Consider the following 24,105-nt stretch of genomic DNA (forward strand, 5'->3'; position numbering starts at 1 on the left):
TGCAGACCTTTGTATTTGGTTGTAATTGTAATTGAGAAACGACTATGTATTTACAAAAAAATATATGTTACCCTATAATTATTTTGTTTTAAATTGATTGTAAACATTTGATAAGTGGTTCTTACTTTATTTATTTATAAAATGATAGATTTTCTAAATTATGATGTACTTAATAAACAAAACAATGTATAAAAAGCATAAAATTTAGAATGTAATATATTGAATCGCTAAACATTAAATTAAAGAAGCATAAAATACATTTTTGTATTAATACAAAATAATGAATTAAAATAATCAGTAGGAATAACGAAAGTAAAAAAAAAAAAAACAAAGTTATTTTGGTACTTACATTTTTCCCTTCACCGCTGTTGTCGAAAAAATATAAAATACTTCCGCACAAAAAATATAAGTAATTAATTGTCTACAAATTATGAGATATTTCGACAAAAGCGATCATATCACCATCACAACATTGAGCAAAACATCGCATTCCTTAACGAAACGAGCGACACGATCCGACAACATTGAACGTAAATGCAGACAGACAGACAGACAGATAGATAGATGTTATTCATGCACCACAAACACGACATTTAAACGTACTAAAGGTTTGATTCCAATAGAATTTACTTGATTTGGCAGATCTCTAGACTCTAAAATATTTGTAATAATAAAAAAATAATCCGAACCAAACTATAGGTATATTACATACAAAAAGTAAATTCTTTTAGAAACACCCTGTAGTTCATACAATAAGGACAATTGTTATAAAAAACATGTTACATGAAAGTTAAAAATCGTTAGTTTTTGTGAACATGTTCAATTATAATTGTGACAAAAACGTGTTTATTTTGTGTTAAACAAAGTTGATTAGAAAATGTGCAAATATAATGTATGCAGATTGTGGTACATAAAACCAGTGTTACATTAAACGTGAAATTTTGCAAGAATCTGTAAATAATATGTTATATAATATACAGTGAATGTGTACAGTGTACCTACTGAGACAGTCAATTTAGTTTATGGTGTTCTAATTTTCACAATAGTCAATAGATTAATTTATTCAAAACTTGACAACAAATTTTGCTTGTGCATTGTCCTTTAAATTAACTAACAATAAACAAAAGCTGCTAACTACTTATCACCTAACATCTTGGAACTTAATCCGGTACCTTCAACTTATGATAAATAATTAAATCCCAGGCAGCGTTGTCAAGATTAATAAAAAGAGTCGATAAATTGTAAAACAAGGCTTCGATGCTATTTTATACTTTACCCTGGCGGCGATACTCGTCGTTGGCTTTTCAAGTAAATCCCACAACCATTTTTGGTACTGCGCACAAGTTCCCTGGCCGAACTCCTCTTCCTCCCGTTGTCGTAAGCTCTCCGCTTCCTTCCTCATCTCCTCGTGGACGTGCTCCTTTCTCTGATGGTACTTATGCTGACAACACGACTCCAAGTACAGTTCGTCCACGCCCCAATACTCCAGGTCGTCACTGAACGCCAACACGCACATTTCATCAACTAAATGCAATTTCCCAGTCCGATAGAAGTTCAATATTGAACTGAAACTCTTTGGATGCCTGCAATCAATAAATTTTTATGTAAGTTATTTGTAATACTTGAATCTAAAATTCTTTCGTTGTATAATACTTATGTTTAGATGATGCTAATAAAAAAACGCGATTTCTCAAGAATTTATATCTAAGGGAACTGTAGCTTATTCTGTAACAGTGATAATACCGCGTAGCTGTGAGTGTGACGATGCGTAGTACCGACCTATCAAAAAAGTACTCGTTATCTTGTAATGAGTAATCGTTGCATAGTTCGATGATGGCTTCGTGCGTGTTGCAGTCGCGCAGGCGGCCGAGGCGCGTGTGCGGCAGCCGCTCCAACGTGCTCCACATAACCTCGTGTCGCACGCCGCCCACGTTGATGATGACGCGCTTGCTGAGCGCCTTTGCGCGCAGCATCATGAACGGCTCGGGCGGTAATGACGACATCGACCTAGAAACATTCGATATTTGAAATATTGACACAGATTATATATCTGAGAATTTTTAAGTTTGTGCAAGTGAGTGCTCGGCTTGATTGTTTGGATTGATAGATGGACGTCTGATAAAAAATAGGTTCAGAGCAGCTACATGGATCTTCATGAAATTTGTTTTATATGTAGAACACAGTCTGGAAGATCACATATGTTACATATAATCCCGGAAATGTGGGATAAGTTTGATTCATAAATTTACTTAACTTAATTTTCAACACATCTTATTGTAAATACATTAACCCATAAATCTGCGTAGGTGAAGTCGTGGGCAAAAGCTAGTTACATATAAAATTACAGTCATATAAGGATTAAACTTTTATACTTACGAATCGGTGACGTGAGGGAGGAGAACAATATATTATTTAGTTATTTAATAGTTAACAATGAAGAAAAGTCGAAGTAAAATAAGTTAGATTAAGCTTATGAAGTTATTGAGCCTTATCGTAATTTTTTATCAGTAAAATTTTAACTGTAAATTATTACAATATGGAACAGATGTTACATAAAATTGATTTACCGAACGTATTTCGCAACATCGAAACCGTGCTCCAATTCATGAGACCGATAGCCTAATTGAAAACGCATAAAATTCAGAAAATCCTTTATTAACTCTGAAAATGCGGTTCGTTCATAAAACTCGCGTTTGAAGCAGCTGTTTTGAAGCTACAAAACTTGCTTCAGATTTTAAAGTTTTGAACTGAAAACTTACGATAGCACATAATCACAGGTGGGCACAGTTAATCGAAAAGTTAACTTCGTTAATCGTTAATTCGTTAATTAAAAAATTAACTTCGTTAATCGTTAAAGCGTTAAATTCTCGAAAATTTAACGCAAGTTAAAGTTAATCGTTAACAGTTAACCATACCAAAATTATACATACTAATTTCACACTTATTGTGGCGACACTTGTTTAAAATAGTAATTTGACTATACATTCTATAACAAATTAGTATTGGAGAAAAGTATGAATGCATTATAGTATATTTCATTACGAGTGCGGAAAGCCTGTCATTGCAGAGTTTCGACAAATGTCTACCCGAGCCGAGGCGCAGCCGAAGGTGAGGGTTGCCAGTTGGAACAAGTTGTAATGACAGTTCCGCACGTGTACTAAACAACTATTTTAATACAGTTGCGAAAAACTAAAGCAATTTATTAGAATAATAAAAACACAAAAAACTCGACAAACTAAAATGTTTAAAAATGGCGCCCACTGTAAAAGAATACAAACAGATTTTTTTGTTTTCTTCACCCATTCTGGGTTGGCAAAGGGGAACTATGCCCAAACGGCCAAGTCTTCAGTAGATTATTTTTATTGATATGAAATGAAAATTAAATTTAATGAGATGAAATAAAATGAAAACTAACCTAATTCATTGAATCAAACCATTAAATCTGATATTGTAACAAATTAGGAACTTCTTTTTAGAAATATTTGCATGAATCATAAAAACTTCAATGATTTTTTTTTTTAATAATTCGTGGTTGGTTTTTTTCTTTTTAATAGACATTATTTTGACAGTTGGGAAAGAGAACGCACGAGTTTGGAAAAGCTAAAGAAAAAGCACGAGTAAAAAATTGTTTTAATACAGTTGCTCAAAAAAGGGATTGAAGGATATTGCAGGGACGAAGAGCGTTCGGAATATGGGCTATTACATACTCTTGTTTTATATACTCGTAATGAAATATACTATTTCGAACCTTCTTTTGATTTTGTCCTGTTGGTCACGTCTTTCCCGGACGCTCTGATGCATCACACTTGCACGCGAACTTCACATATACCAATTATCAAATCGTTCGTTCACCATTCGAGTCGCCGACAGTCGCCCAACATAGATGAACTTATGAGCGTGGCGTGGCACGTAATTTAAACAAAATGACAGCACGTCTCCAAGTTTCTAATTTAACGATTAACGGACTTTTTTTAACGGAAGTTGAATTTAACGGAAGTTAACAAAAGCGTTAACACTTTTTGAAGTTAACTTAAAAGTTAATCCGTTAAGCAAAATGTTAACTTCGTTAAATAACGATTAACGGATTAACGAGTTAACGCCCAGCTCTGCACATAATCTACAAATATCCGAGGAAATTATCGAATATTTATAAACCGACTTAAATATGATGACCAGATTTGAAGACCACAGAACATTAAGATTAAAAAGAAGTGGAAGATGACTTTATAGGTAAATAACACGAGGGCAAATAACGTAGCCGTTGTAAATTTGCTACTTCAAAATAATTTTGAAATAGGATTCAAACGATTCGATAACAAACCGCATGTGGCGCTTCGAGCAATATTAGTCACAAATAGGTAATTGTAAAAGCCGCGGTATGTCGGTTACATCCCTACATTATATAGGTAGTTGTATATATGTTCAATGTGCGGTTACATAGAAATTACCTTCAAATGTTTAACGCTACAAGAAACCAAATACTTTTAGTTAATTACATATTTCGTAGGAACATTCAAAGATCTTTATCAGATCTTATTGGTAAATGTAAATTAATTTAAAATAAGTATTCCATTTATTTCTAACTGTTGTTTTTAACTTTCATGAAGGAACAGGGGAATTTTGGGTAGAGAAATCCGTACAGCAAAAACTTATAATTGTGTGTAACTTAGCGTCTTCAAAGAAATTGCTAGCCGCTATCCATCAAGTTTGAAAGGCACAATACCTGGAGTGCGCCCGCTGCAGCGCGGCGGCTGCGAGCGCGGGCGGCGGCGGTGGCGCGGGCGCGGCTGCCGGCGGCACGGCGCGCTCGAGCAGGGCATCGTGCGCGTGTCCGGGCGTTGCATAGCCCACGGGCGCGCGCGGGGGCGAGTCGCCCACGTGGCAGCGCGCGCCGCGGCCCGCCCCCTCGCCCGCCATTCCGCTAGCTCATCGCGCCGCCGCCCATCACCCGCCTCTAATGTAGCCGCACCTGAAAATCAAAGATAATCTCTTAATCCTTTCGCCATCGAGTGTCCCTTAGTAAATCCAGTTATAAAATCAAATAATATTACATCAAAATTTCTCTGATTTATTTGCATAGTAAACATAAAACTCACTAGGTTGGTCTCAGTCCCTTAGTGGGTATATAAATTTCCATTCATCGTGACAAAACTATATTATACCGAAGGGGCTGGGGATAGCAATCCAACGCGACGAGGGACGCACGAACTACTTGCAGATTATAATCAGAATCGATGCTAATAAAAATGAGTACCTTTTACTCCCTTTATTTTTTACTCCATCAAGCTTAAATTGACTTAACCAAAAGTAAATATATCCGTTCAGTAAAAAGTTAAAAAATAACTGCGTCAGTGCATATATCTCAGGAATATTTTTGAATGTAGATTGTAAGTGATTACGGATTTCCGTACCACGGATGTATATCCACTTATACCAAACTTGTATACTTAAGTAATTTATTAAAGATTATTTGATTTTTCTCATAGTCAGATTGTATTTAAAGAGAGTTTCAAGAGGTGTAGCGTGGGCGGCGGCGGCGGCAATCGATCAGCTGGTGCGCTGTGCAATGCCTCTGCCTGCGCCGGTCCAGCCGACTGATCGACCCTAATCTAATTATAGTAACAACCTTACCTGTATGATTCCCTGGTACCTGATACATCAAAGCTCGTAAGTTGCATCTCGTAACTTACATTTTAAATTAAGTTTAACTTAAGTGTAACTTGAAAAATTATTAATTTACAATAACTTAAAACATCGACAACGTACGTATTCGATGAACTACTTAACTAATGCATTTTTTTGCTTCAACTTACGCAGAATAAGTTCTCAGAATATTTAGAAGACAGGATCAAATGTGTTAATGTACGTTTGAAATTTAATAACGAAATCTTAAAGAAGTTTATACCTATAAGAACTGTAAAATACTGGAAACGTTGACAATGTGAATAAAAAATTTACGCGTCAATTTGTTTTACATAAATAAAGTAAATAGTAAATATTAAGTAAATTTTGCATAAATAACAATCAATATAATTTATTAGTACTTCACAATAAGCCTTTGTATACGGAATAGTAGCTATGTGTTTACTAGGCGCCAATCCGTCTGCTCGTAGCTAATATAGAATAGTCGAAGCTATTTGCTTTTACTTGGCAGCCCTATATAATATCGTAACGGCCTACATAAAGCCGCCAGAATAAGGACAATGTCCTACTTACTGGCAACTTGGAAGATGAAGTACTTTAATATGTTTGTTATAAATGTTTTTGGTTCACAGGCAAATAACATTTTACGGTTCAATCTTATTCAAGAACATTAATTATATTTGTAAAAAAACACACACATACATAAAAACATACATAAAAAAAAATTAAATCCAATTTTTTAATATATGCTCATTAACAAGTAAATCTGTAAAAAATACTTATGATTACTGTGCAGAACAAACACACATACATTCTAATTCATAACTGGTAAGCGTGAGTGCGTTAACCTAAAAAAAAAACTTAACTTAATTTCGAATCAGCGAAAATTATGTAGGTTAAAACAAGAATAATCAGCGTAAATGTCTCTTAATTTTCTTCTGGAATTTCGTCAATTTTTCGTAGCTTGAAATTTTAGCGACAGAGTTGGTTCTTTCAACAAAATTTGTTGCATGCAAGCGTGAATAATGGTTATTAAAAGAGAAGTGGTAAAATTGTCTTTTCTTTAGAGATATAAAAAAGTTCTATTATATTATTTTACTTGTTTACTTTACATTTTATTTTACAATGTTCTTTTCAATATTCACCGTCACATTTAACAATCAAGGGGCAAATGACGTTGGTTATAATTTGTCGTAGAAAACTTTCTATTTCTACTATATTAGTTCATGTGTTAATAAAATATTCAAAGAACATGCAACATGGTTAGTCAAAACATCTTTCTAACTTTAGTCGCTTAATATGACGCTTTCACTTGTTTTTGGCAAAAGTAAAAGTAAAGAAAAACAAGTGATAAATTTTCTTTCGATGCTTGTCATATTTTTTGTTCGGTTACGTAAAGGAGGGAGAGAGAGGGAGCGATCAATGTGAATAGGCAGTGCGGGAGGCAGCAGCCAGCCTCCGTATTGATCTCGAATTGTGAACGGGATAGGCGAAAAGGCGCCGCCGATTGTAAATAAGCCGATAGGTGTTCCCTCAACTTTTGTTGTCTCACGGCTCACTGACGGCCTCAATAATGATTCCATTATCACTATCCAACACAAACAAAAACATTAGACGTCTATTTCATTTTCTTAATCTCTCCATTGTGCTTTATTTTCTTGAATATTTAATGGTAGAAGGGAACTTTACAACTTATAAATAGAGTTAATACTCTAATGCACTAAAAGTGATAAGTTCCGTCCAGTATCTTACTACATTATTACAACAAATAAAAAAAAATAGTTTAAGATAGAATTTTACAATAATTTTATTTAGCCGAAAGAGACACATAAATATTTTCTAAATTCGTATATAAAGTAAAAGTAAGTGCATTTTCCAAGTTAACACCAAAGAATTGCATTATCAAATTAGATTGAGTGACAGCGAGATTGGATAAAACTAGTTTAAGGCGGGCCCCAATGACCTCACCTTTTTCGACGTCGAAAACAAACGGGGCGGCCGTTAAAATAGAAGAATTGAGATTACGTCAAGCCTATCAGGCTAACGAAATTACTTCGTGGCTTCGAGAAAGTTCTTTGATCGGGTAAAGTGACTGAATTTACTAAATTAGAGATAACCGGATCATTTCATTTTAATTGGCCCCTGCCATCAAAATCCGCAACAAATAATAGAATTATGGATGAATCGCCAACCTTTTGATAAAAAGATTATGAGAGAATTACGTCCAATATTAATAAATTTTTCATGCAGCCAAAATAAAATAAAGATATTCAATAAAGTATAATGATATCTTACTCTGCTGAAAAGATTATTAAAAATACAAAACATATATGATACAAAACACTATCGGTTCCATAAATCTTGTATGGTTGACAAAACATGTCTTTGTTCGCTGACAGAAAGTGAGGTCGCTACCCTACGTTGTGACTAATCCATACAAAGGGTCACTTTCCGGATGAAAAAACTCCGCGTAAGTTAAAGCACGATGTAAGTAACACGGAGATTTATGAAACAAATTGAAAGAAGATATAAAAATTGTAAATTGTCAGTAGGTCTTCGGAATGTAGTACATTGTTGTACTGAAATTAGTTTTATATTTTTAATGGAATCGCGTAATATCGTAAACTTTCATTTTAAGTTATTTTGCATAGGTAATTTTTTAGTTATATTATAGTCATCTAGTATTTATTCTACTTTATATTACGAGCACCTATATACATAACTGATAATTACACAAACCAAACAAAACATGATCATGAAATATAATAAATTGCCCAAATAGGTTGACGGGCATTTATATAGCGCTTGTACATAAATCTCCCTATTAGAACCTTGGCATCACGCCACATAACAATTCAACTTAAATCGTGCCATTAATACAATGATGTTTTCACGAAAGTAGTAATTTACTTTTGTATTTAATAAATCACGCAAAGCCAATCTTAAAATTATTTTTCTACAAGAAAGAAATACTTTACAAGCCAAATTCAATTTGTGTTCACTCTACATCTAGAGTGGCAATAACGTTGCATAAAGTTATGTATCAAAGGTATATTGGCCTTCGTAGGGATGTTACATCGTAGCGCTACGAACGCTGTAGCTATCTGCTACGTTCACCTCTGACCTTTCGTAGCACGTAACGGATAATGTAGGTTGCACAGGCCGGGCTTGCTCGCCTCAATTTAATTCAATCCGTACGTGCATGAATAATCTATTTACAGACGAAGTTTTCGATGTAGGCTTCATAGTTGTACCTATCTATATACGTTTGTGTAACTTTAGTTTGTTAACGAGATAATCATTTTTTTATACTTGTAAAAGTTCTTTTCATTTGTTTTTAAACATATTGAAAAGTGCACTGGTTTTTTACGTCGTAAAGTAGGTGCCAAGGTTAAGTACAAAATTTATTAGTTCCTCTCATCAAAAACGTTCTATTTCTATTAGGCCGAAAACTTTAAAAATGTCGTATAGCAAAGACTAGCCGTGAAATTATTAAAAATGTCAAAGAAGTAAGCAGCTGTTAAAATGTAACAAAAATGATTGGTTTTAATTAACGACGATCGAACAATTATAGGGCTTATGTTGCAAACGACCGGAGTATACATTGCGCTAATGACTTGTCCCATTAAAAGCGTTTTAACACGTATTAATATTCATCAATTCATGTATGCCTTGATAAATCTATACAACAGCTCATATGCAGGTGTACTACCACATTGTACATGTGTAGTGTATACCTGTGAGTGTAAACCTGTTTTTTCAGCTTTTCAGATGTTATGAATGTTGGCAAATTCAAGCCCAAAATACGGTAATTAACGTTTTAAAATCAATCATATGTTTGTATTATAATAACATGTCACTATAAATATTTCAGTACAAATATTTATTTTGAGTACTATTTAATATATAGCATACAATATCAACATCTCACATATTGCATCCGTAAAACGAAAACAAGGCTGCATTATTAAATGTAAAACAGAAATAAACATTAATAACAATCTATATTTTACATCCCCAGGTCAGGGGCAATTTTGAACCACTTCGAAATACTAAGGGCAATAGAATAAATTTTCCGTTCCATTAAAGTGAACTGAATGGTTGGTGAGTTAATGACAGCAATTACAGCCTTGTTTGTTGTCTCTTTACTTTGGCCTTGATTTTAAATATAAAATTGAGATTATAGTCAAATTAACATTACATATTACATGAACGTAAATAATTTTTGTTCATCATTAAATTAGATTTCATGAATAATGGATATAAAACGACTAGAATTTGTAAATTATCAACCGTCTCTCTCGGGATATCTCTGTAATAAGCCAATTTAGATTAGGTTTCATTGTGGATAATGTTTTTATGTTTCTGTTTTATTTTGCAGACTATACCGGAATTTGCATTAATATATGATGAATAAATGATTACGTAGGTGGCTTTGTTGCACATTATTTAAGGCGTTTACTGACGGGACAAATAAATACTTATTTGTTTTTTAAATAAAATTAAAACAGATAATATATTTAGAGGTGAAAAATTAAGGTAATATTAAGCAAAAATAAAATGTTTATAAATATTGCACCACATTTTATATTTTCTTTGTAAATCTCATTATAAAAGAGCTTATTGATTGAAGTTTGCTGATATTGGCTTCGATCAGGGTCATAACATTTTTCCGAGTATTTTTACTTCACTAATACCAGATTGGGGTGATTGGCCTGTCGGCATAATTGCAAAGATGACGTGAAAATGTTTGATCGCCTTTTACATACATACAAGTATAAACAGATCTTGATATTTTCACATTGACAAGAGGACTTAAAGCAATAATAGAAAAGAAATACGAACGTGATATGTTTGTATTTTTCTTTCCATTTACGATTTCCATTGTGACAGCGCGTACCAAGAATAAGGTGCGGTGTTATTCGATTCTTACTCCGTTTGTACAGTTAAATTAACTTATTTATAGACAAATTAAATTATTATATGGTAGCTTACTAATCACTCACCATTAATTTCAATAAAGTGCCACAAGACAAGATCATTGTCGTACTGTTACTCATACTGGCTAATAGCTGTCTTATCATGTTTTTTCTTTTGTCATTTTCTATGACTGAGTAGGTTTAACTATTTACTGACAGAACTAATGACACGAATTAACGAACTAAAAAAAAAGTGAGCCTAGTACGAATATTTGTGACAATCGTTTTCGTATCATCGTCAACAACTATGTCAAAATTAGTATCAGATTTTTGGTGTACTTTACGCCTGATATGGGCACTGCACAAATGTAAATTTTGTCGATAACGACTGTCATAAATATTCGTACTAAGCTCACAGCGCCTTTCTTACCCGTTCTTATAAACTTTCTTGTTATACTCTACTCTACATTTACAGTTGCAAGAAATGCGTGTTTCCATGTATATTCGCGTAACGTGACAGTTCGCGGGTATAACGGGTGACGTGTCTGTCCACATTTAGCGACGCAAGTGTTCTTGGCATCGCTCCCGGGTATCTTCCCGTTTTTTGCAGCTACACATTTCCACGGCGACGGCTAATGTCGATATCATTACGTTATAAAGTTCGTGTGATACAAATGGGCCGCACTTTATACATCGATGAGAGTTTGATGATATTTGAAGATTTGGGGTTATGTTTTATTAATATTCGTCCCAGGTTCGATTTTCAGTTGAGTAATATTGTGACCTTTATCAAAATGTTTTCATTGTAATGAGATAGTCTTACCTTATTTTGAAATTCGAGATGGGTTCGCTATGAATAACTTATTTACTGCAAGACCTCGTTTGCTACCAACTAAATTTGTTTTTAAAGGTTCATTCCTAAGCTTGTGTTTGAGTTACAATATCTTTTGTCATTGTAATATTTACTAATTATTGAATATTTGAATATTTGAATATTTTACTAACTAATCAAACGTTAAAATGTGTTTTACAACGTAATTGTAATGTTGGCAGATGGTATGTTACAGTTATGTTAGACAAGGGTCACGCAGCGGGCCTCGCGATTGCTCATTATGTTGATTGCCTCACTGCACTACCCTGATAAACTATGTTCAATTCTAAACATAGCGCAATAAAATGTTTTGCCAATTAGCATGTTATAAATATCGACGACACTCAGATGTTTTTGTATGACAAATACTTATAATATTGGATCAACAAAATATAACTTTCTTATAATATAAATGAGTAACGTTAAGGGAGTAAGTAATCTTACACAAAATAATTTTTACAGATGTTATGGTAACCATTTTAATAATATTTACTAATATTATAAATGCGAATGTTTAGATGGATGGATGGATGTTTGTTTGAATGTATATCCGGAACGGCTGAACAGATCTTGATGAAATTTGACACATATATAGACCCGTTCGGCAAGAAGATAGCATAAAGTTCTCTTAATGTTAACATTATTCAAGATCTGATATCAGAAATGATAACCAAAAAGTCAACATAAAGTTAACATAAAGTTAACATAAAGCTCTCTTATGAGCCATCTAGTGCCATCTTTTAGAGATCATTAAAAAGATATCAGAAAGATAACATTTTCTAGAGATCATAAAGTTAACGTTTTTATGTTAAAATTAAGAGGCTAGTGTAAAATAAAAATTGACATGGAAAATAGGTTTAATTATTGTTTATTTGATAACACAATGAATAATAACGATATGACATACCAATATAAATAATCTTATTATTAAAATTATAAATACTTTTACGGCTCTAGTAATGATATAGGAGTTTTAAATGTTGATGGTGGTTGCTGATCCTTTTGGCTCACGTACGTGGCAGGTGGCATTGGTATATTATTTATTCCGCTATCTGAAAATAAAGTGTTTTATTAATAAGGAACAAAATAATTATATATAATTGAACTTTATTTGTTACATACCCTCATTTTCAGAAGAACTTGACGATGATATTATCCTCTTTCTACTTTTAGTTTCTTACTTTTACATCTTGTGTTGAATCCTAAAAAAAATATCAAATCAGAAATTGAAAATATTCATTAAATTTTAGCGCATTCTAAATTTTATCAGACACTTTTACAAAGACGATGCTGATAATTTTTTTTTTATTATGTATGAATTAAATGAACAAAATTGTATACAAATGTTTAAAGTTAGAAATATTTTAAAAAGTAAAATATTTAAACTGCATTTAATTAAAATAGCGACGAGCATCGTCTTACAACAATTTTAAATAATTTAATTAGTTATAAAATATGAAAAAATGTGTTTATAACCTATATTCATACTTACAAGTTTATTTGTTCGGCAATTAAATTCTTGATAACTAACTGAATAATAAGAATCACAAATACTATTAATTATATTTTCAACCAGTATGTTAAGTCAAAAATAATACGTTTATGTTGTAATAATTGAATAAAAACACTTAGCAATGCCGAACGAATTACGATGCAATTCACGCTTGTCAACAATCACTCTTTAATGGATGAGTGAGAGGTCCGTATAGAACAAAATGGCCGCTGTTGTCGCGAAAAGTACTAACAATTCAATTTTTCGTATATTCCAATTTCGAATTATTTTTGAATTGAACACCAAATTTATTTTTGAAAAAGTAACAAATTAGAATTGTTTTTTAAAAATGATTATTAAGGAAATTCAATAAATCTGAAAATAGCAGAAATCTGAAAATTTTTAAAAGTTTTATTAACAAAAAAATATGTTCTCGAAAAGTCATCATTTAGTTATCATTGAGATTGCTTTAAAATGACATCGGCAAAAAGTTATCGAAAAGACAACATTTTGCTGAGCTCTAAAAGTCAACATGTTTCAGACAACATTATGTCATCTTTCTGACTTTTATGCCGAACGGGTAACAGTCTGGAAGAACTCATAGGTAACTTATTAAGTTATTTTTTAATTTCGCGCGGACGGAGTCTCCGGGCGACAACTTGTCTTTAATAAATGAGTATAGAAGTGAACAGAGGGTTATGAAAACATCTTGGAAAATAGAAAATTCTTATCGTTACATTTTTGATTTATTTTTAGTGTCATACTGTCGCAAAATAATCTTTACACAACAACAAAAGCTTTATAATTACATAATAAATACTAAAGTAATAAGTAAATTTCAATAAACTTTTATAAAATGTAAACGTAAATGAATTCAAAAATACGTATACTGCTAACCAAACTAAATGTTTAAATCACATGTATCAATTGAACAATGTTTCGACCGGCGTTACGTTCGTTCAAACATCATCAAACAGGCGTTAACGTATCGGGGTGAATAAACTGTTGCATAAACCGACTTGCGTGCACAATTTGTCGAAGCGGAGTCGTTTTTATGCTCCGTGTGTACCCGCAACCATTTGTCCGCTTACCACCGACTGTGACCTCGCGACCTCAACAGGTTACGAATCGACCATGTTTATATGACTACCAATCTGTTTAGTTCACCATAATTTCTTGTTCCAATCCAAAGTCATAATATTTTAATTTTTTATCTATTTATATTATGCATTATATAACTTTATGTAAAAGTTGTTTAAAGCATTTTACATAAAATTTGCTTTCCCAGTCAGCTTTGCATACGTAGCAAGTGTTATAACCGTTGAAAATACGCTACACATAAATATTTGGTATTTATAAAAGATAAATAAAAATGACGATGATATTTCTATTTTAAATCATACGTCTGTTAACAATTAATGTTCGTAATATTTAAATAACCTCGGAAGCATCGCTGCGCGCTATTTCATTTTACCGTTTAGTCATCTAAAGTTCTTTTAAATCTGTTGTCAAGGACGAAAACTTATTCATAATGGATTTATTTATAGTTCAATGGAATATTCCCGTTGATAATTTACATAACATTCTATTTATGTAATATCATCTATCTATATATATAAAAGAAAGTCGTGTTAGTTACACCATTTATAACTCAAGAACGGCTGAATCGATTTGACTGGAAATTGGTGGGCAGGTAGCTTAGAACCAGGAATAGGACATAGGATAATTTTTACCCCGTTTTCTTTTTTTTTTTTTTTTTTATTCCGCGCGGACGGAGTCGCGGGTAAAAGCTAGTTTATTATATTATTATTATTAAAATAACTTCATATTTGGCTGTATGGCCAAAAATCATATTCAAACTACTATAAAAAAAATTAGGTAGTTCCATCTTCTACTTACTGCTATACTTTATATAATCTTATTACACGGATGATAAAACATTTGGTATGTTTTATACATACAACGGGAGTATACCTATTTTTCTTACTTTCAAAAAAATACTTTATTGATCAAATGCTTCAGTTAAAAATACTTGTTTATTGGCCTTTTATTATTATTAACGTGGCAAAGACGACCCATCTAGTGAATGTTGATAGCATGGAGGTACTACGGTTTGAAATAACATGACAACGCTTCGTGGCGGCGGCGTAGGTCAACACTGGAGTATTTTTGCCTCGCCTTGATACAGGGCTACAGCGCATCACAACGGCCGCGTAATATTAACTCTTCCGTCAGACGCGACGAATGTCCAACTCTATCATAACTCAGATTTAAATTCTACATTCTTAAATATTCTATAATCTCTAAAACTAAAATACTTCACTTAGAGTTGATTACAATCTTGTTGTATCCAATTAGGTCATAATCGATGCTAAGAAGGTTAAATCCAGGACTGCTAGTTTGTTGAGCCGAGATTAGTTGGCTAAAGATGTCATCTTATTCAAAGGTATATATGAAGTCAATAAATCTGCATTTTTTTATAAGATACTGGGGGCAAACCAGCGGTGGGAACACTCAGGCGATCATCGATGCTCTTGGAAATTGCGCAATCGTGGTTGACTGAGGCCTGGCCAACCCAAACATAGAGTAAACTCGAATTCCTTGGTGGAAATGTGTGACAGCAATGTCATCTCGTATTACCATTGTAATCTGTTGTTTACATTTTACAGAGCGGCCTCGCATTAGCGGCATGTCGACCTGACATCGGCCATGTTTACGTGTCGTGTGTCTCTATGTAATACTCTATTTTCAATGGTCCGGATGCTTTGAAGGTAAACCGATGCATCATAATATCACCGCTGTCACTCTGAATATTTTTAGCTATGAATTTTCATAGTCAATGTTTCAAAAATTTTTAAAAGCAATGTACTCGTAGTAAATGTGAACCTAAGTACCAATATTTATTCTTATAAATTACTGTGAAAATTAGTACAAAAAATTATAAGTTATTGAGAAGATTTAAAGATTTATCATCGTCAAGAATGTGTTAGATTTATTTAAATTCATATATTTTTTTTTTAATTTTGTAAGGTTACATTAAAATCCTTTGGGCAATATCATACACGAATAGCTAGTATTAACATTAAAGTGTCCAAGTCTAAAATTATAGAGCTCGTGATATTTATTTTTAGACTTGAACATGAACAAACATCTGTTTAATCATTGACACAAGTGACCCGTATAATGAACTGCATTTGCTCTAAGAGACATTGACCTATCTGTCCAAACTGTGCCGCTTCTAAAATACACCAGCTCTATACGTGGAACAACGCACCGTTACAAATATATGCCAAGTGGAGATATTTTAGCAATGGCAGCTGTCGAACGGGCGCGCGGATGTCTCATGCTCTCATAGTCTTAGTACATCGGTTTCGCATTTTACTCGTGAGTTCGCAATCTAACTTTGCTCGTAAATAAAGTGGAATGTTTCGAGCACTAGGAAACTTTGTGAGGCAGTTTGCCGCAGACCTAGTTCAATTTCTTAGTGCAAATTGCTGTTTTAGATCGTCAAACGCTACTTGTTAATTAAACTTGTAAAAAAGTATTACGTTCAAAAACATCTTATCAAGTTGTAATGTTGGTTTTACGTTATAAAACGCATGTATTTTTAATTGTTTACCTATGTTCCTCCATACAAATAAAAGTCAATTTGTTCAAAATATCACAGATAACTTCAGAGAAGGTTTGAATACTAAAAATAAAATTGTTTTCGTTCTTAATTATAGTGTTTATCATTTAACACTTTTAACGTAATTTTACTTTGGTAAAAAGTAAACAACTTTTTCAGCCAGTACGTTACAATTATTTCTAAATGTTATCTATTTATCAGGTAAAATTTATTCTCTAAGGTGTTTTTTTAACGAATTTTGACATTGATTGAAGTCACTCATGTTATAAATACGGCATGATGCGGTATTCATTAGTGCGCATTGAGTGCACGCTTTGATGAAACGGATGCGGTATTATTGCGAGAGGAAATCATATTACGATTTGGCATACCATTATTTGGTATACATTGTGCTCTTTGACTCGCCTATCCAAAGAAAATATTATCTCTTTTGCTTTAATTCAATATAAACAATTATTTTGAATTACTTTTTGTATATAGACATTTTCTTTTACAAAAATACACTGACTTGTTGTTTTAAAGCTGTTTACTAAATAACTTTCGCTAAAAGATTATTTTACGTTTTTACTACACATTTTACCACAATTTACTATGTTTAAAATTTCTGATTTTAGAACTTCATAAAACAAAATTAAATTTTATGTTATCCGGTAATAAAGTCCCAATTATCACAATATGGTTCCGTCTGATATTACGAGCGCATATACATTTGCTACGGTTTAAACTTGAAACTAATTCTGTATAAACCTTATAATGTAATACAGAAAATGAACAACGTGTAAATTCGAAAAAGAAAATGTGTATATTTGTATTTTATGTTTTACTCTTTAGGAACAAAATGTCTTCCAGCGACAAGTCTTTGAATTTTATATAAGGTTAAACGCCTTTTTGATTTTCTCCTACGTATACAAAAAAAACCCATCGCCTCATTTCAAATTAATATAATAATTCTGTGAGCAAAATTTCCATTGATTGACTATTTATAAGTCTTCAACTTCAAATGTGTCCAAAAATTATTTACTGAAAGTTTTAATTTGTGCGCCTTGTACTCTTCCCGTAGGCTGCTGTCACTACGCAAAACTCATAAAGTGTCCAATTTAATGACTATCAATAACGGTCGATTTAACGAGCCATTGTGCCTTTTACGATACATTGGCAAGCAACTGATCTGGTGTCATACGCGTCGCTAAATTCCGAGCACAATGGATTCTTCTTAACGTCAATTAGTCGACTAATAAATTGATTAACTGTTATATAATCAATATGCAATGAAATAATAATTAATTATACTTTTGGTTAAACGTCGACAAATATAAAGTTGACCATTGTATCCTAAATTACAATTTTACTTTGAATTCAACTCTGTTTATAGAATTAAAAAGGTTAAGTTTCATACCAGCCAGTGTTAATCATACAAGACGTTTTTTTTAATACCATAAGGTGGCTAACGAGCAGGCGGTCACCTGAATTCACCGAGATAGCGAAGCGACCGCTGGCCATAGACATCCGCAATTTCAGATGCGTTGCGCCTACCTCTGATCGACAAAGGTCTCACCGAAAGATAATATTTTCCCTTCCTATGAATTCCCTCCTCCGTCAAATCCTCTTCCACTTCTTATCCTTTCCTTAAAAGAAAAGAGTAGGAAGGGAAAGAGGACTAAAATTAGGACGTGATAAGCCACTTAATTTAGCTTTAAATTAAGTGATTCCCAGCTTATTTAAATTATTTTTAAAAATGTACACAGCAACGTGTATTTATTTATAGTTGATTCGACAAGCCACCAGAGTTATATAAAATTAGATATTACACCACGGACTAAAGTAAATACATCATATTGGTTTATTTTAATAGTAATTTATGTGTTTAAGATTATTTATATATCGATAATGTGTTTAACTGTGTTTTGATAAACACAAGTCGAAAGTTTTTGAAGCATCATAGACTGTTATCATAACACGTCTCATCAAAAATTCTGTTAAAAAACCAACATTGATTTTTAACGCCATTCATAATTTTAATTTAATTTATTGCGTTGTTGCAATGTGAAATCATAGAGATTTATGACCTTATGTTAAATTTCAACATAATTTACGATAATATAACATATAAAAGTAACTATTCTGCAATAAAACTATACTAAATGAGGTTAACATGCATGTAAATTATATATAAATTATATCACAAATTACAGTATGCATAAATTATAACATAAAATAAAATACGTATTTGTTTTTCATCTAATTCACTTGTAATTTAAAAAAAAACAATCGAAAACATAGTAGACTAGCCGTCGCCCGCGGCTCATGATAAGTAGATTTTTTGAGCCGTTCTGGAGATACCTTCAAACAAAAATCCATCCATCCATCCATCCAGACATTCGCATTTATAATATTACTTAGATTAATAAATTAACTGAACAGATTGCTGTACAATACTTTAGCAGTAACAAATAATAAGCGATAAATAATGCAAGTGAAGGCTTAACTGCCCACGTAGGTATACGATATTCCATAGCCAGTGGATCTATCAATCAAATGTATAATGCAACAACACAAAATGAAGAGAAATACATAATCTACATTTCTACAGATCGGTGGATATCTATACGGCAATTGCTTGGAAATGAATTTGCTTTGTTCCGATTTAAACGCGCCATTCTCTTTATATAGTATTAGATCGAATCCATACCACCGCGAAATGGCAAAAATCAAATAGCCACAAAATATCACGTCTTATAGCCAGTCCATTTATAAAGTTAGTCATCTATATCCATACAACTGTCAGCATAGTTTTAACATTCTTTTAACTGGCCAGGTACTTATTTTTTTTTTTTCATAAATTTTCTTATCTAATGAGAAGAGTGAACCTTGATTTAAAGCCGATCTAATCAAACAGACCAATGTAAAAAGCCACTATTTACTACCCCAAAGCAACTAAAGTTCAAAATTCGCTACATAGCTTTTTGTGATAAAGATAGCCTGTTGTAATACTTTCCGACTGTTACCAATTTAAGCAAGTATTTTTTACGTAAATATAACACGAAAAATTTTTAAAAAAATTTGGTGTTCCCAAAATTTGATGTGTATTTACTTTATATTTATGTAACGTTCTATGAAAAACATTACATATTTAAATGTATGAAGTTTATACGAGGCGTGTATGATAATTTTTCGGCAACTCGACTATTCCGAGTCTAAACACGTTCTAGTATTATGCATATTAGGTCGGGCCGGGTAAAGCATATAAAAGATAAAAAACGTTTTATGTAACTCAGTGAAATTGTACTGAAATACTGCACTAACATTTCTATGTATTCTAAATGAACATGTAATATAATGTAATGAAGATAAAATATATCAACATCTATATATATAAAAGAAAGTCGTGTTAGTTACACTATTTATAACTCAAGACGGCTGAATCGATTTGACTGAAAATTGGTGGGCAGGTAGCTTAGAACTAGGAGACGGACATGGGAACTTTTTTATCTTGTGTGCATTTTTTTTATTCCGCGCGGACGGAGTCGCGGTTAAAAGCTAGTCTGTTATAAGATTTAAAAAAGGAAATGCCTAAAATCTGTGACAAGCACAAAAAGTATCTCAGCTTTCACTATACACAACATGTGTAAAAGCAATTGTTTGAATTTGTTCTCTCTGCCTTATCTGTGACAGTAAATTACTTGGCAAATAAATACGTTCATAATTATTACTTTGTGTACCAAGAAATGCATTATTACTGGTAATTAAATTTTAAGCAAACAATACGATACGTGATTGTTAAGAACTAACTAACATTCGACTAATAAATGTTGAAAAATGCGACCATTAAACTATGGACTGTTTGTAGTTCATAAAAAATATCATACAGTCCGCTCGACAAACTCCCGTGACATGTTACGATGGAAAACTAAACAGCTTTCGTAACATCAAAGCGAGACGATTTATGTTCGAGAATTTTGTATACATCGGCATCCCGCGGCGCCGGGGCTAGCCCGTAAAGCATACTTCGTACCGGACGATTCCTTTTTCCGTTCACGAGTACAAAATTAACCACTCGTTTAATGTAACCCGACTCGGCCTTGACAGTCATAAATATTTACACGCTTATGCCAGTTTCACACGAGAGCAGTACAGTGAAGTAGAGCAGTAGACAGTTGTCGTACTGTTATAGTTTGGACGCACGGTTACCATTAAAACACTGTTCTAGCTCGTTATGCGCCTTCTGCATTCTGCCCTTGGGAAAATAGCAAAAAAGTACACGCCGAGGCATATCAGTACGATCATGACAGTAAGTTGAAAGCTGCTGCTCTGCCTCACGTAACTTCTCTCGTGTGTAACTAATACTACACATCACTACGTGTGAATGACTTAAGTTTTACAAATACATTAACATCTTGTTTACAATTTTATAGCTTGTTTTTAACATAAAAAACTTTAGCGTGGCGACAGTAACTAGATGTTCTATTCAATCCAAGATTCGATTTCAAGGATAGGTAACAAAATATTTTCGTTTGATCGCAGTGGTATTTACAGAACAATACATTTCCTTCCAAGCTTATTTATAACTAGAAATGTTGTCATAAAACATATTTCTTCGCGTTGCAAAGAAGCTGTAAAATTCTCTGTTTTACTACGACACGACATTGGAAAGTGTTATTTTGGAAAGCGATAAACAATTTAATACCATTGTTTTGTTTTGATTCGACAAATGGAACAAGCCGTGGGATTTTCGTAAACCTTAAAACATATAGTTCTCTCTAGTTTTTCAAACAAAATAAGTAGGATAAGAATATGCACGCACAAATCATTAAATGACAGACACTTTATTAAACGGATTTATTTAAAGAAGTAAACTATTACCTTAATTAATTACGATTAAAGTGAGTTATAAATAACTAACTCGAAATAATACACCGTATTAAAATAGTACAATGTATAGAAACAGCGTTTGAATGAGAAGGTCGGTCGGGCATGCGTCGTTAATTAGAATTTATCGCCTAAACCAAAACACGTTGTCTACTAACTCAAATTACTAACATTTATTGTTAACACATCATAATACTAATGTACAGTTTTGTTGATACTGCTCTATTAATTATCCGTTAAAGAGTTCATAAAATCTAACAAGGGGAAAGTTAAATTAGCAATCAAAATATTTACATAGTTTTGTTTCTTTAGCGGGCCTAGCACAAATATTTGTGACAATCGCCTTCGTATCGCCATCGTTAATTATGTGAAAATTAGTATGAGATTTTTGGTGTACTTAACGCTCGATATGTGCGCTGCACAAATTCTCATACGAATGTTGTCGATGACGATACGATGGCAATTGTCACAAATGTTCGTCCTAGGCCCACAAGACTTACATTGTTTTAAAAGCAAACAAAATATATTTTTTTAAAATATTAAATATTTAATTACTAACAGATTAGGAAATCGTCCCTGTGCCGTACACGAGGGGTTCGGGTCCCGCGGCACAACCTGCCTTAGACTACGTCTTGCAGGTTTTGGCGAAATATTGTAAGTATATGAAGTGGCACTTACCAACTCGATGCTTCGTTCACCGCCTATAGGTGTCCGCCTGGTCACTCTGTCGGTGTCAGTCGAGTCAAATAAGTTACTGTCATATGGTCTAAAGACGCCAGCAATGCTGCACTCCTAATGCACCCGATGCACCGCTTCTCGTAAGCGCCCTATAGACGCGTCGTTATCGGACCGAACGCGGAACCGTAAACTTAACGACCTGACCCTGTACGCTAAATAATAGACACGTCCGGTGTGCTCTTTTACTAACTCCCATCCACTTCCGATGCAGACTTTTCAAACTCTGCCGACCCTCTCCTTCAAGCAAAAGCCCCCGCGGGTACCGCGCCTTTCTTTATCGGAGAGGGATTTCGAAACTACCCGCTTGTGCGGGAGAATAAATATGAGTCGACCTACCTTCTCTAACCTCTATTAGGCGAACCGCGAAATTCAAAGATAAGGAACTATAGTGCATCTGTACTAAACAATCCTATTATAGAATAAATTATGGAATAATACTTCGATCTGAAGAACCAAAACACGACTTAAATTAAACTTTAATAAATCAACAGTAATAGTCAAGTGATTTGTAATTTAACTAAAGTCGTGAGGTTATGTAAATGAACTTTTTCGCAAATACTTAAGAAGTTAGGATCTTTAGTAAAATGTTCAGAAAGTTTGGGGAAGCGTATTCTGGCCTAAATACTACCTTTTCTAACTATATTTAAAGATATACCTAGTCTATACCATTTGAAATCTTTCCATTTTCCATTGGTATGAAACAAAGATGCATAAGTTGCTGCGTGCACGCTATCCGATGTCCGCACATAAACAATATTGCTGTACAGAAATCTAAATCTAATTTTATCTTGAATGCGTGAATCACTAAATTCGTAACCAATAAATCGAAGAGACCACTTCCAATATCTGTATCACATGCTCTTTATTAATATAGTTTCAATATATGTATGTCTATCAACCGTTTCACATATTGGCTATAACTGAATTATTAATGTTCTAGATTGAATTTCTAGCTAAGGAAAACATAGGTTGTTTTCTATAAACTGCACTTACTTATATTAACACATATGTAAAGGAAATTACCTGTAAACTAGCTGTCGCCTGCGACTCAGCCCGCGCGGAATTTTAAATAAAAACTATAAAGTGGCCTATGTGTTCTTCAAGATTATGTTTTACATATGTTCCTAATTTCATCAAGATCCGTACACTCGTTGCGGAGATACAAACAAACATCCATTTGGAGTCTCTTAAAAATAAGTGTCGATGCAATTTATTCGGTTCGAGTACATATCAAACAAGGACTCAAAAAAAAGAAGTAATAGTCCACAAAAATGACAATTATTCTTCATATGTATATAGTTAATCATCATCATCGTAACCAGACTGGGTTCGTCCACTACTCATGACGTAGGCCGTATATAATTATGCGAAAAATTTGTCACTATAAGATCAATACATGATTTAAATATAAATCCGCGATTCGATACATTAAATACAATTACTTTGAGAATATTACGATATGTTTCATTATATTTAACATAACGCCTAGCGTTTAAACTTGTCTGAACACCCATTCGATAATATATTGTGCTATGAAAATCAATAGACTGTAGAGTTTATTTTCATATAGCTTTATTCGGATTACTAAGAAAGAAATACGTGTCTGTAAGTATGTTCGGAAGTGAGGTGGGCATGGTCTGGCAACCGGCCAGTTCGTCATTCGACTCAAACTTTTTCTTGTTACAAAATTTCGCTTCATTGCATTCGTCCGATTGCAAACTTTACTGCTTTCATAAATCAAACGGGCATAGATTAAGTCATAAATGTAACGATAGCGCTAAAACGGTAAAGTAACCTTATGTTAAGTTAGGATTTTTACTTTCTAAAAAAGTAAACGAAATGCAGAGCGGAATAAAATTAAAAAAATGTACGTAGCTTTATCCTTGAAGGAAATAAGTTATGAAATAAGAAGATAACAACTGAAGGTGTATCGTCATTTGTCACCTAC

At 33.1% G+C, this 24,105-nt stretch overlaps 1 protein-coding gene across 3 annotated transcripts in view; it reads right to left on the reverse strand.

The window, feature by feature from the left end:
• Positions 1-24,105, reverse strand: part of LOC106719194 (potassium voltage-gated channel protein Shab) — a 46,309-nt gene that overhangs the window by 6,941 nt on the left and 15,263 nt on the right. For 2 of the 3 annotated variants that reach the window (XM_014513468.2, XM_014513467.2), the window contains exons 1-3: positions 4,724-4,774; positions 1,780-2,007; positions 1,277-1,583 (exon numbers count right to left, since the gene is read on the reverse strand). In XM_014513468.2, the coding sequence (XP_014368954.2) occupies positions 1,277-1,583; positions 1,780-2,003 (531 nt within the window). In that variant the 5' untranslated portion in view covers positions 2,004-2,007; positions 4,724-4,774. Of the gene's footprint in view, positions 1-1,276; positions 1,584-1,779; positions 2,008-4,723; positions 4,970-24,105 lie in introns of those variants that run through there. The other variant, XM_014513464.2, reaches the window with a different exon arrangement.

Source organism: Papilio machaon, chromosome 12 (assembly GCF_912999745.1).
Source record: "Papilio machaon chromosome 12, ilPapMach1.1, whole genome shotgun sequence".
In the NCBI taxonomy this organism is placed as follows: domain Eukaryota; kingdom Metazoa; phylum Arthropoda; class Insecta; order Lepidoptera; family Papilionidae; genus Papilio; species Papilio machaon.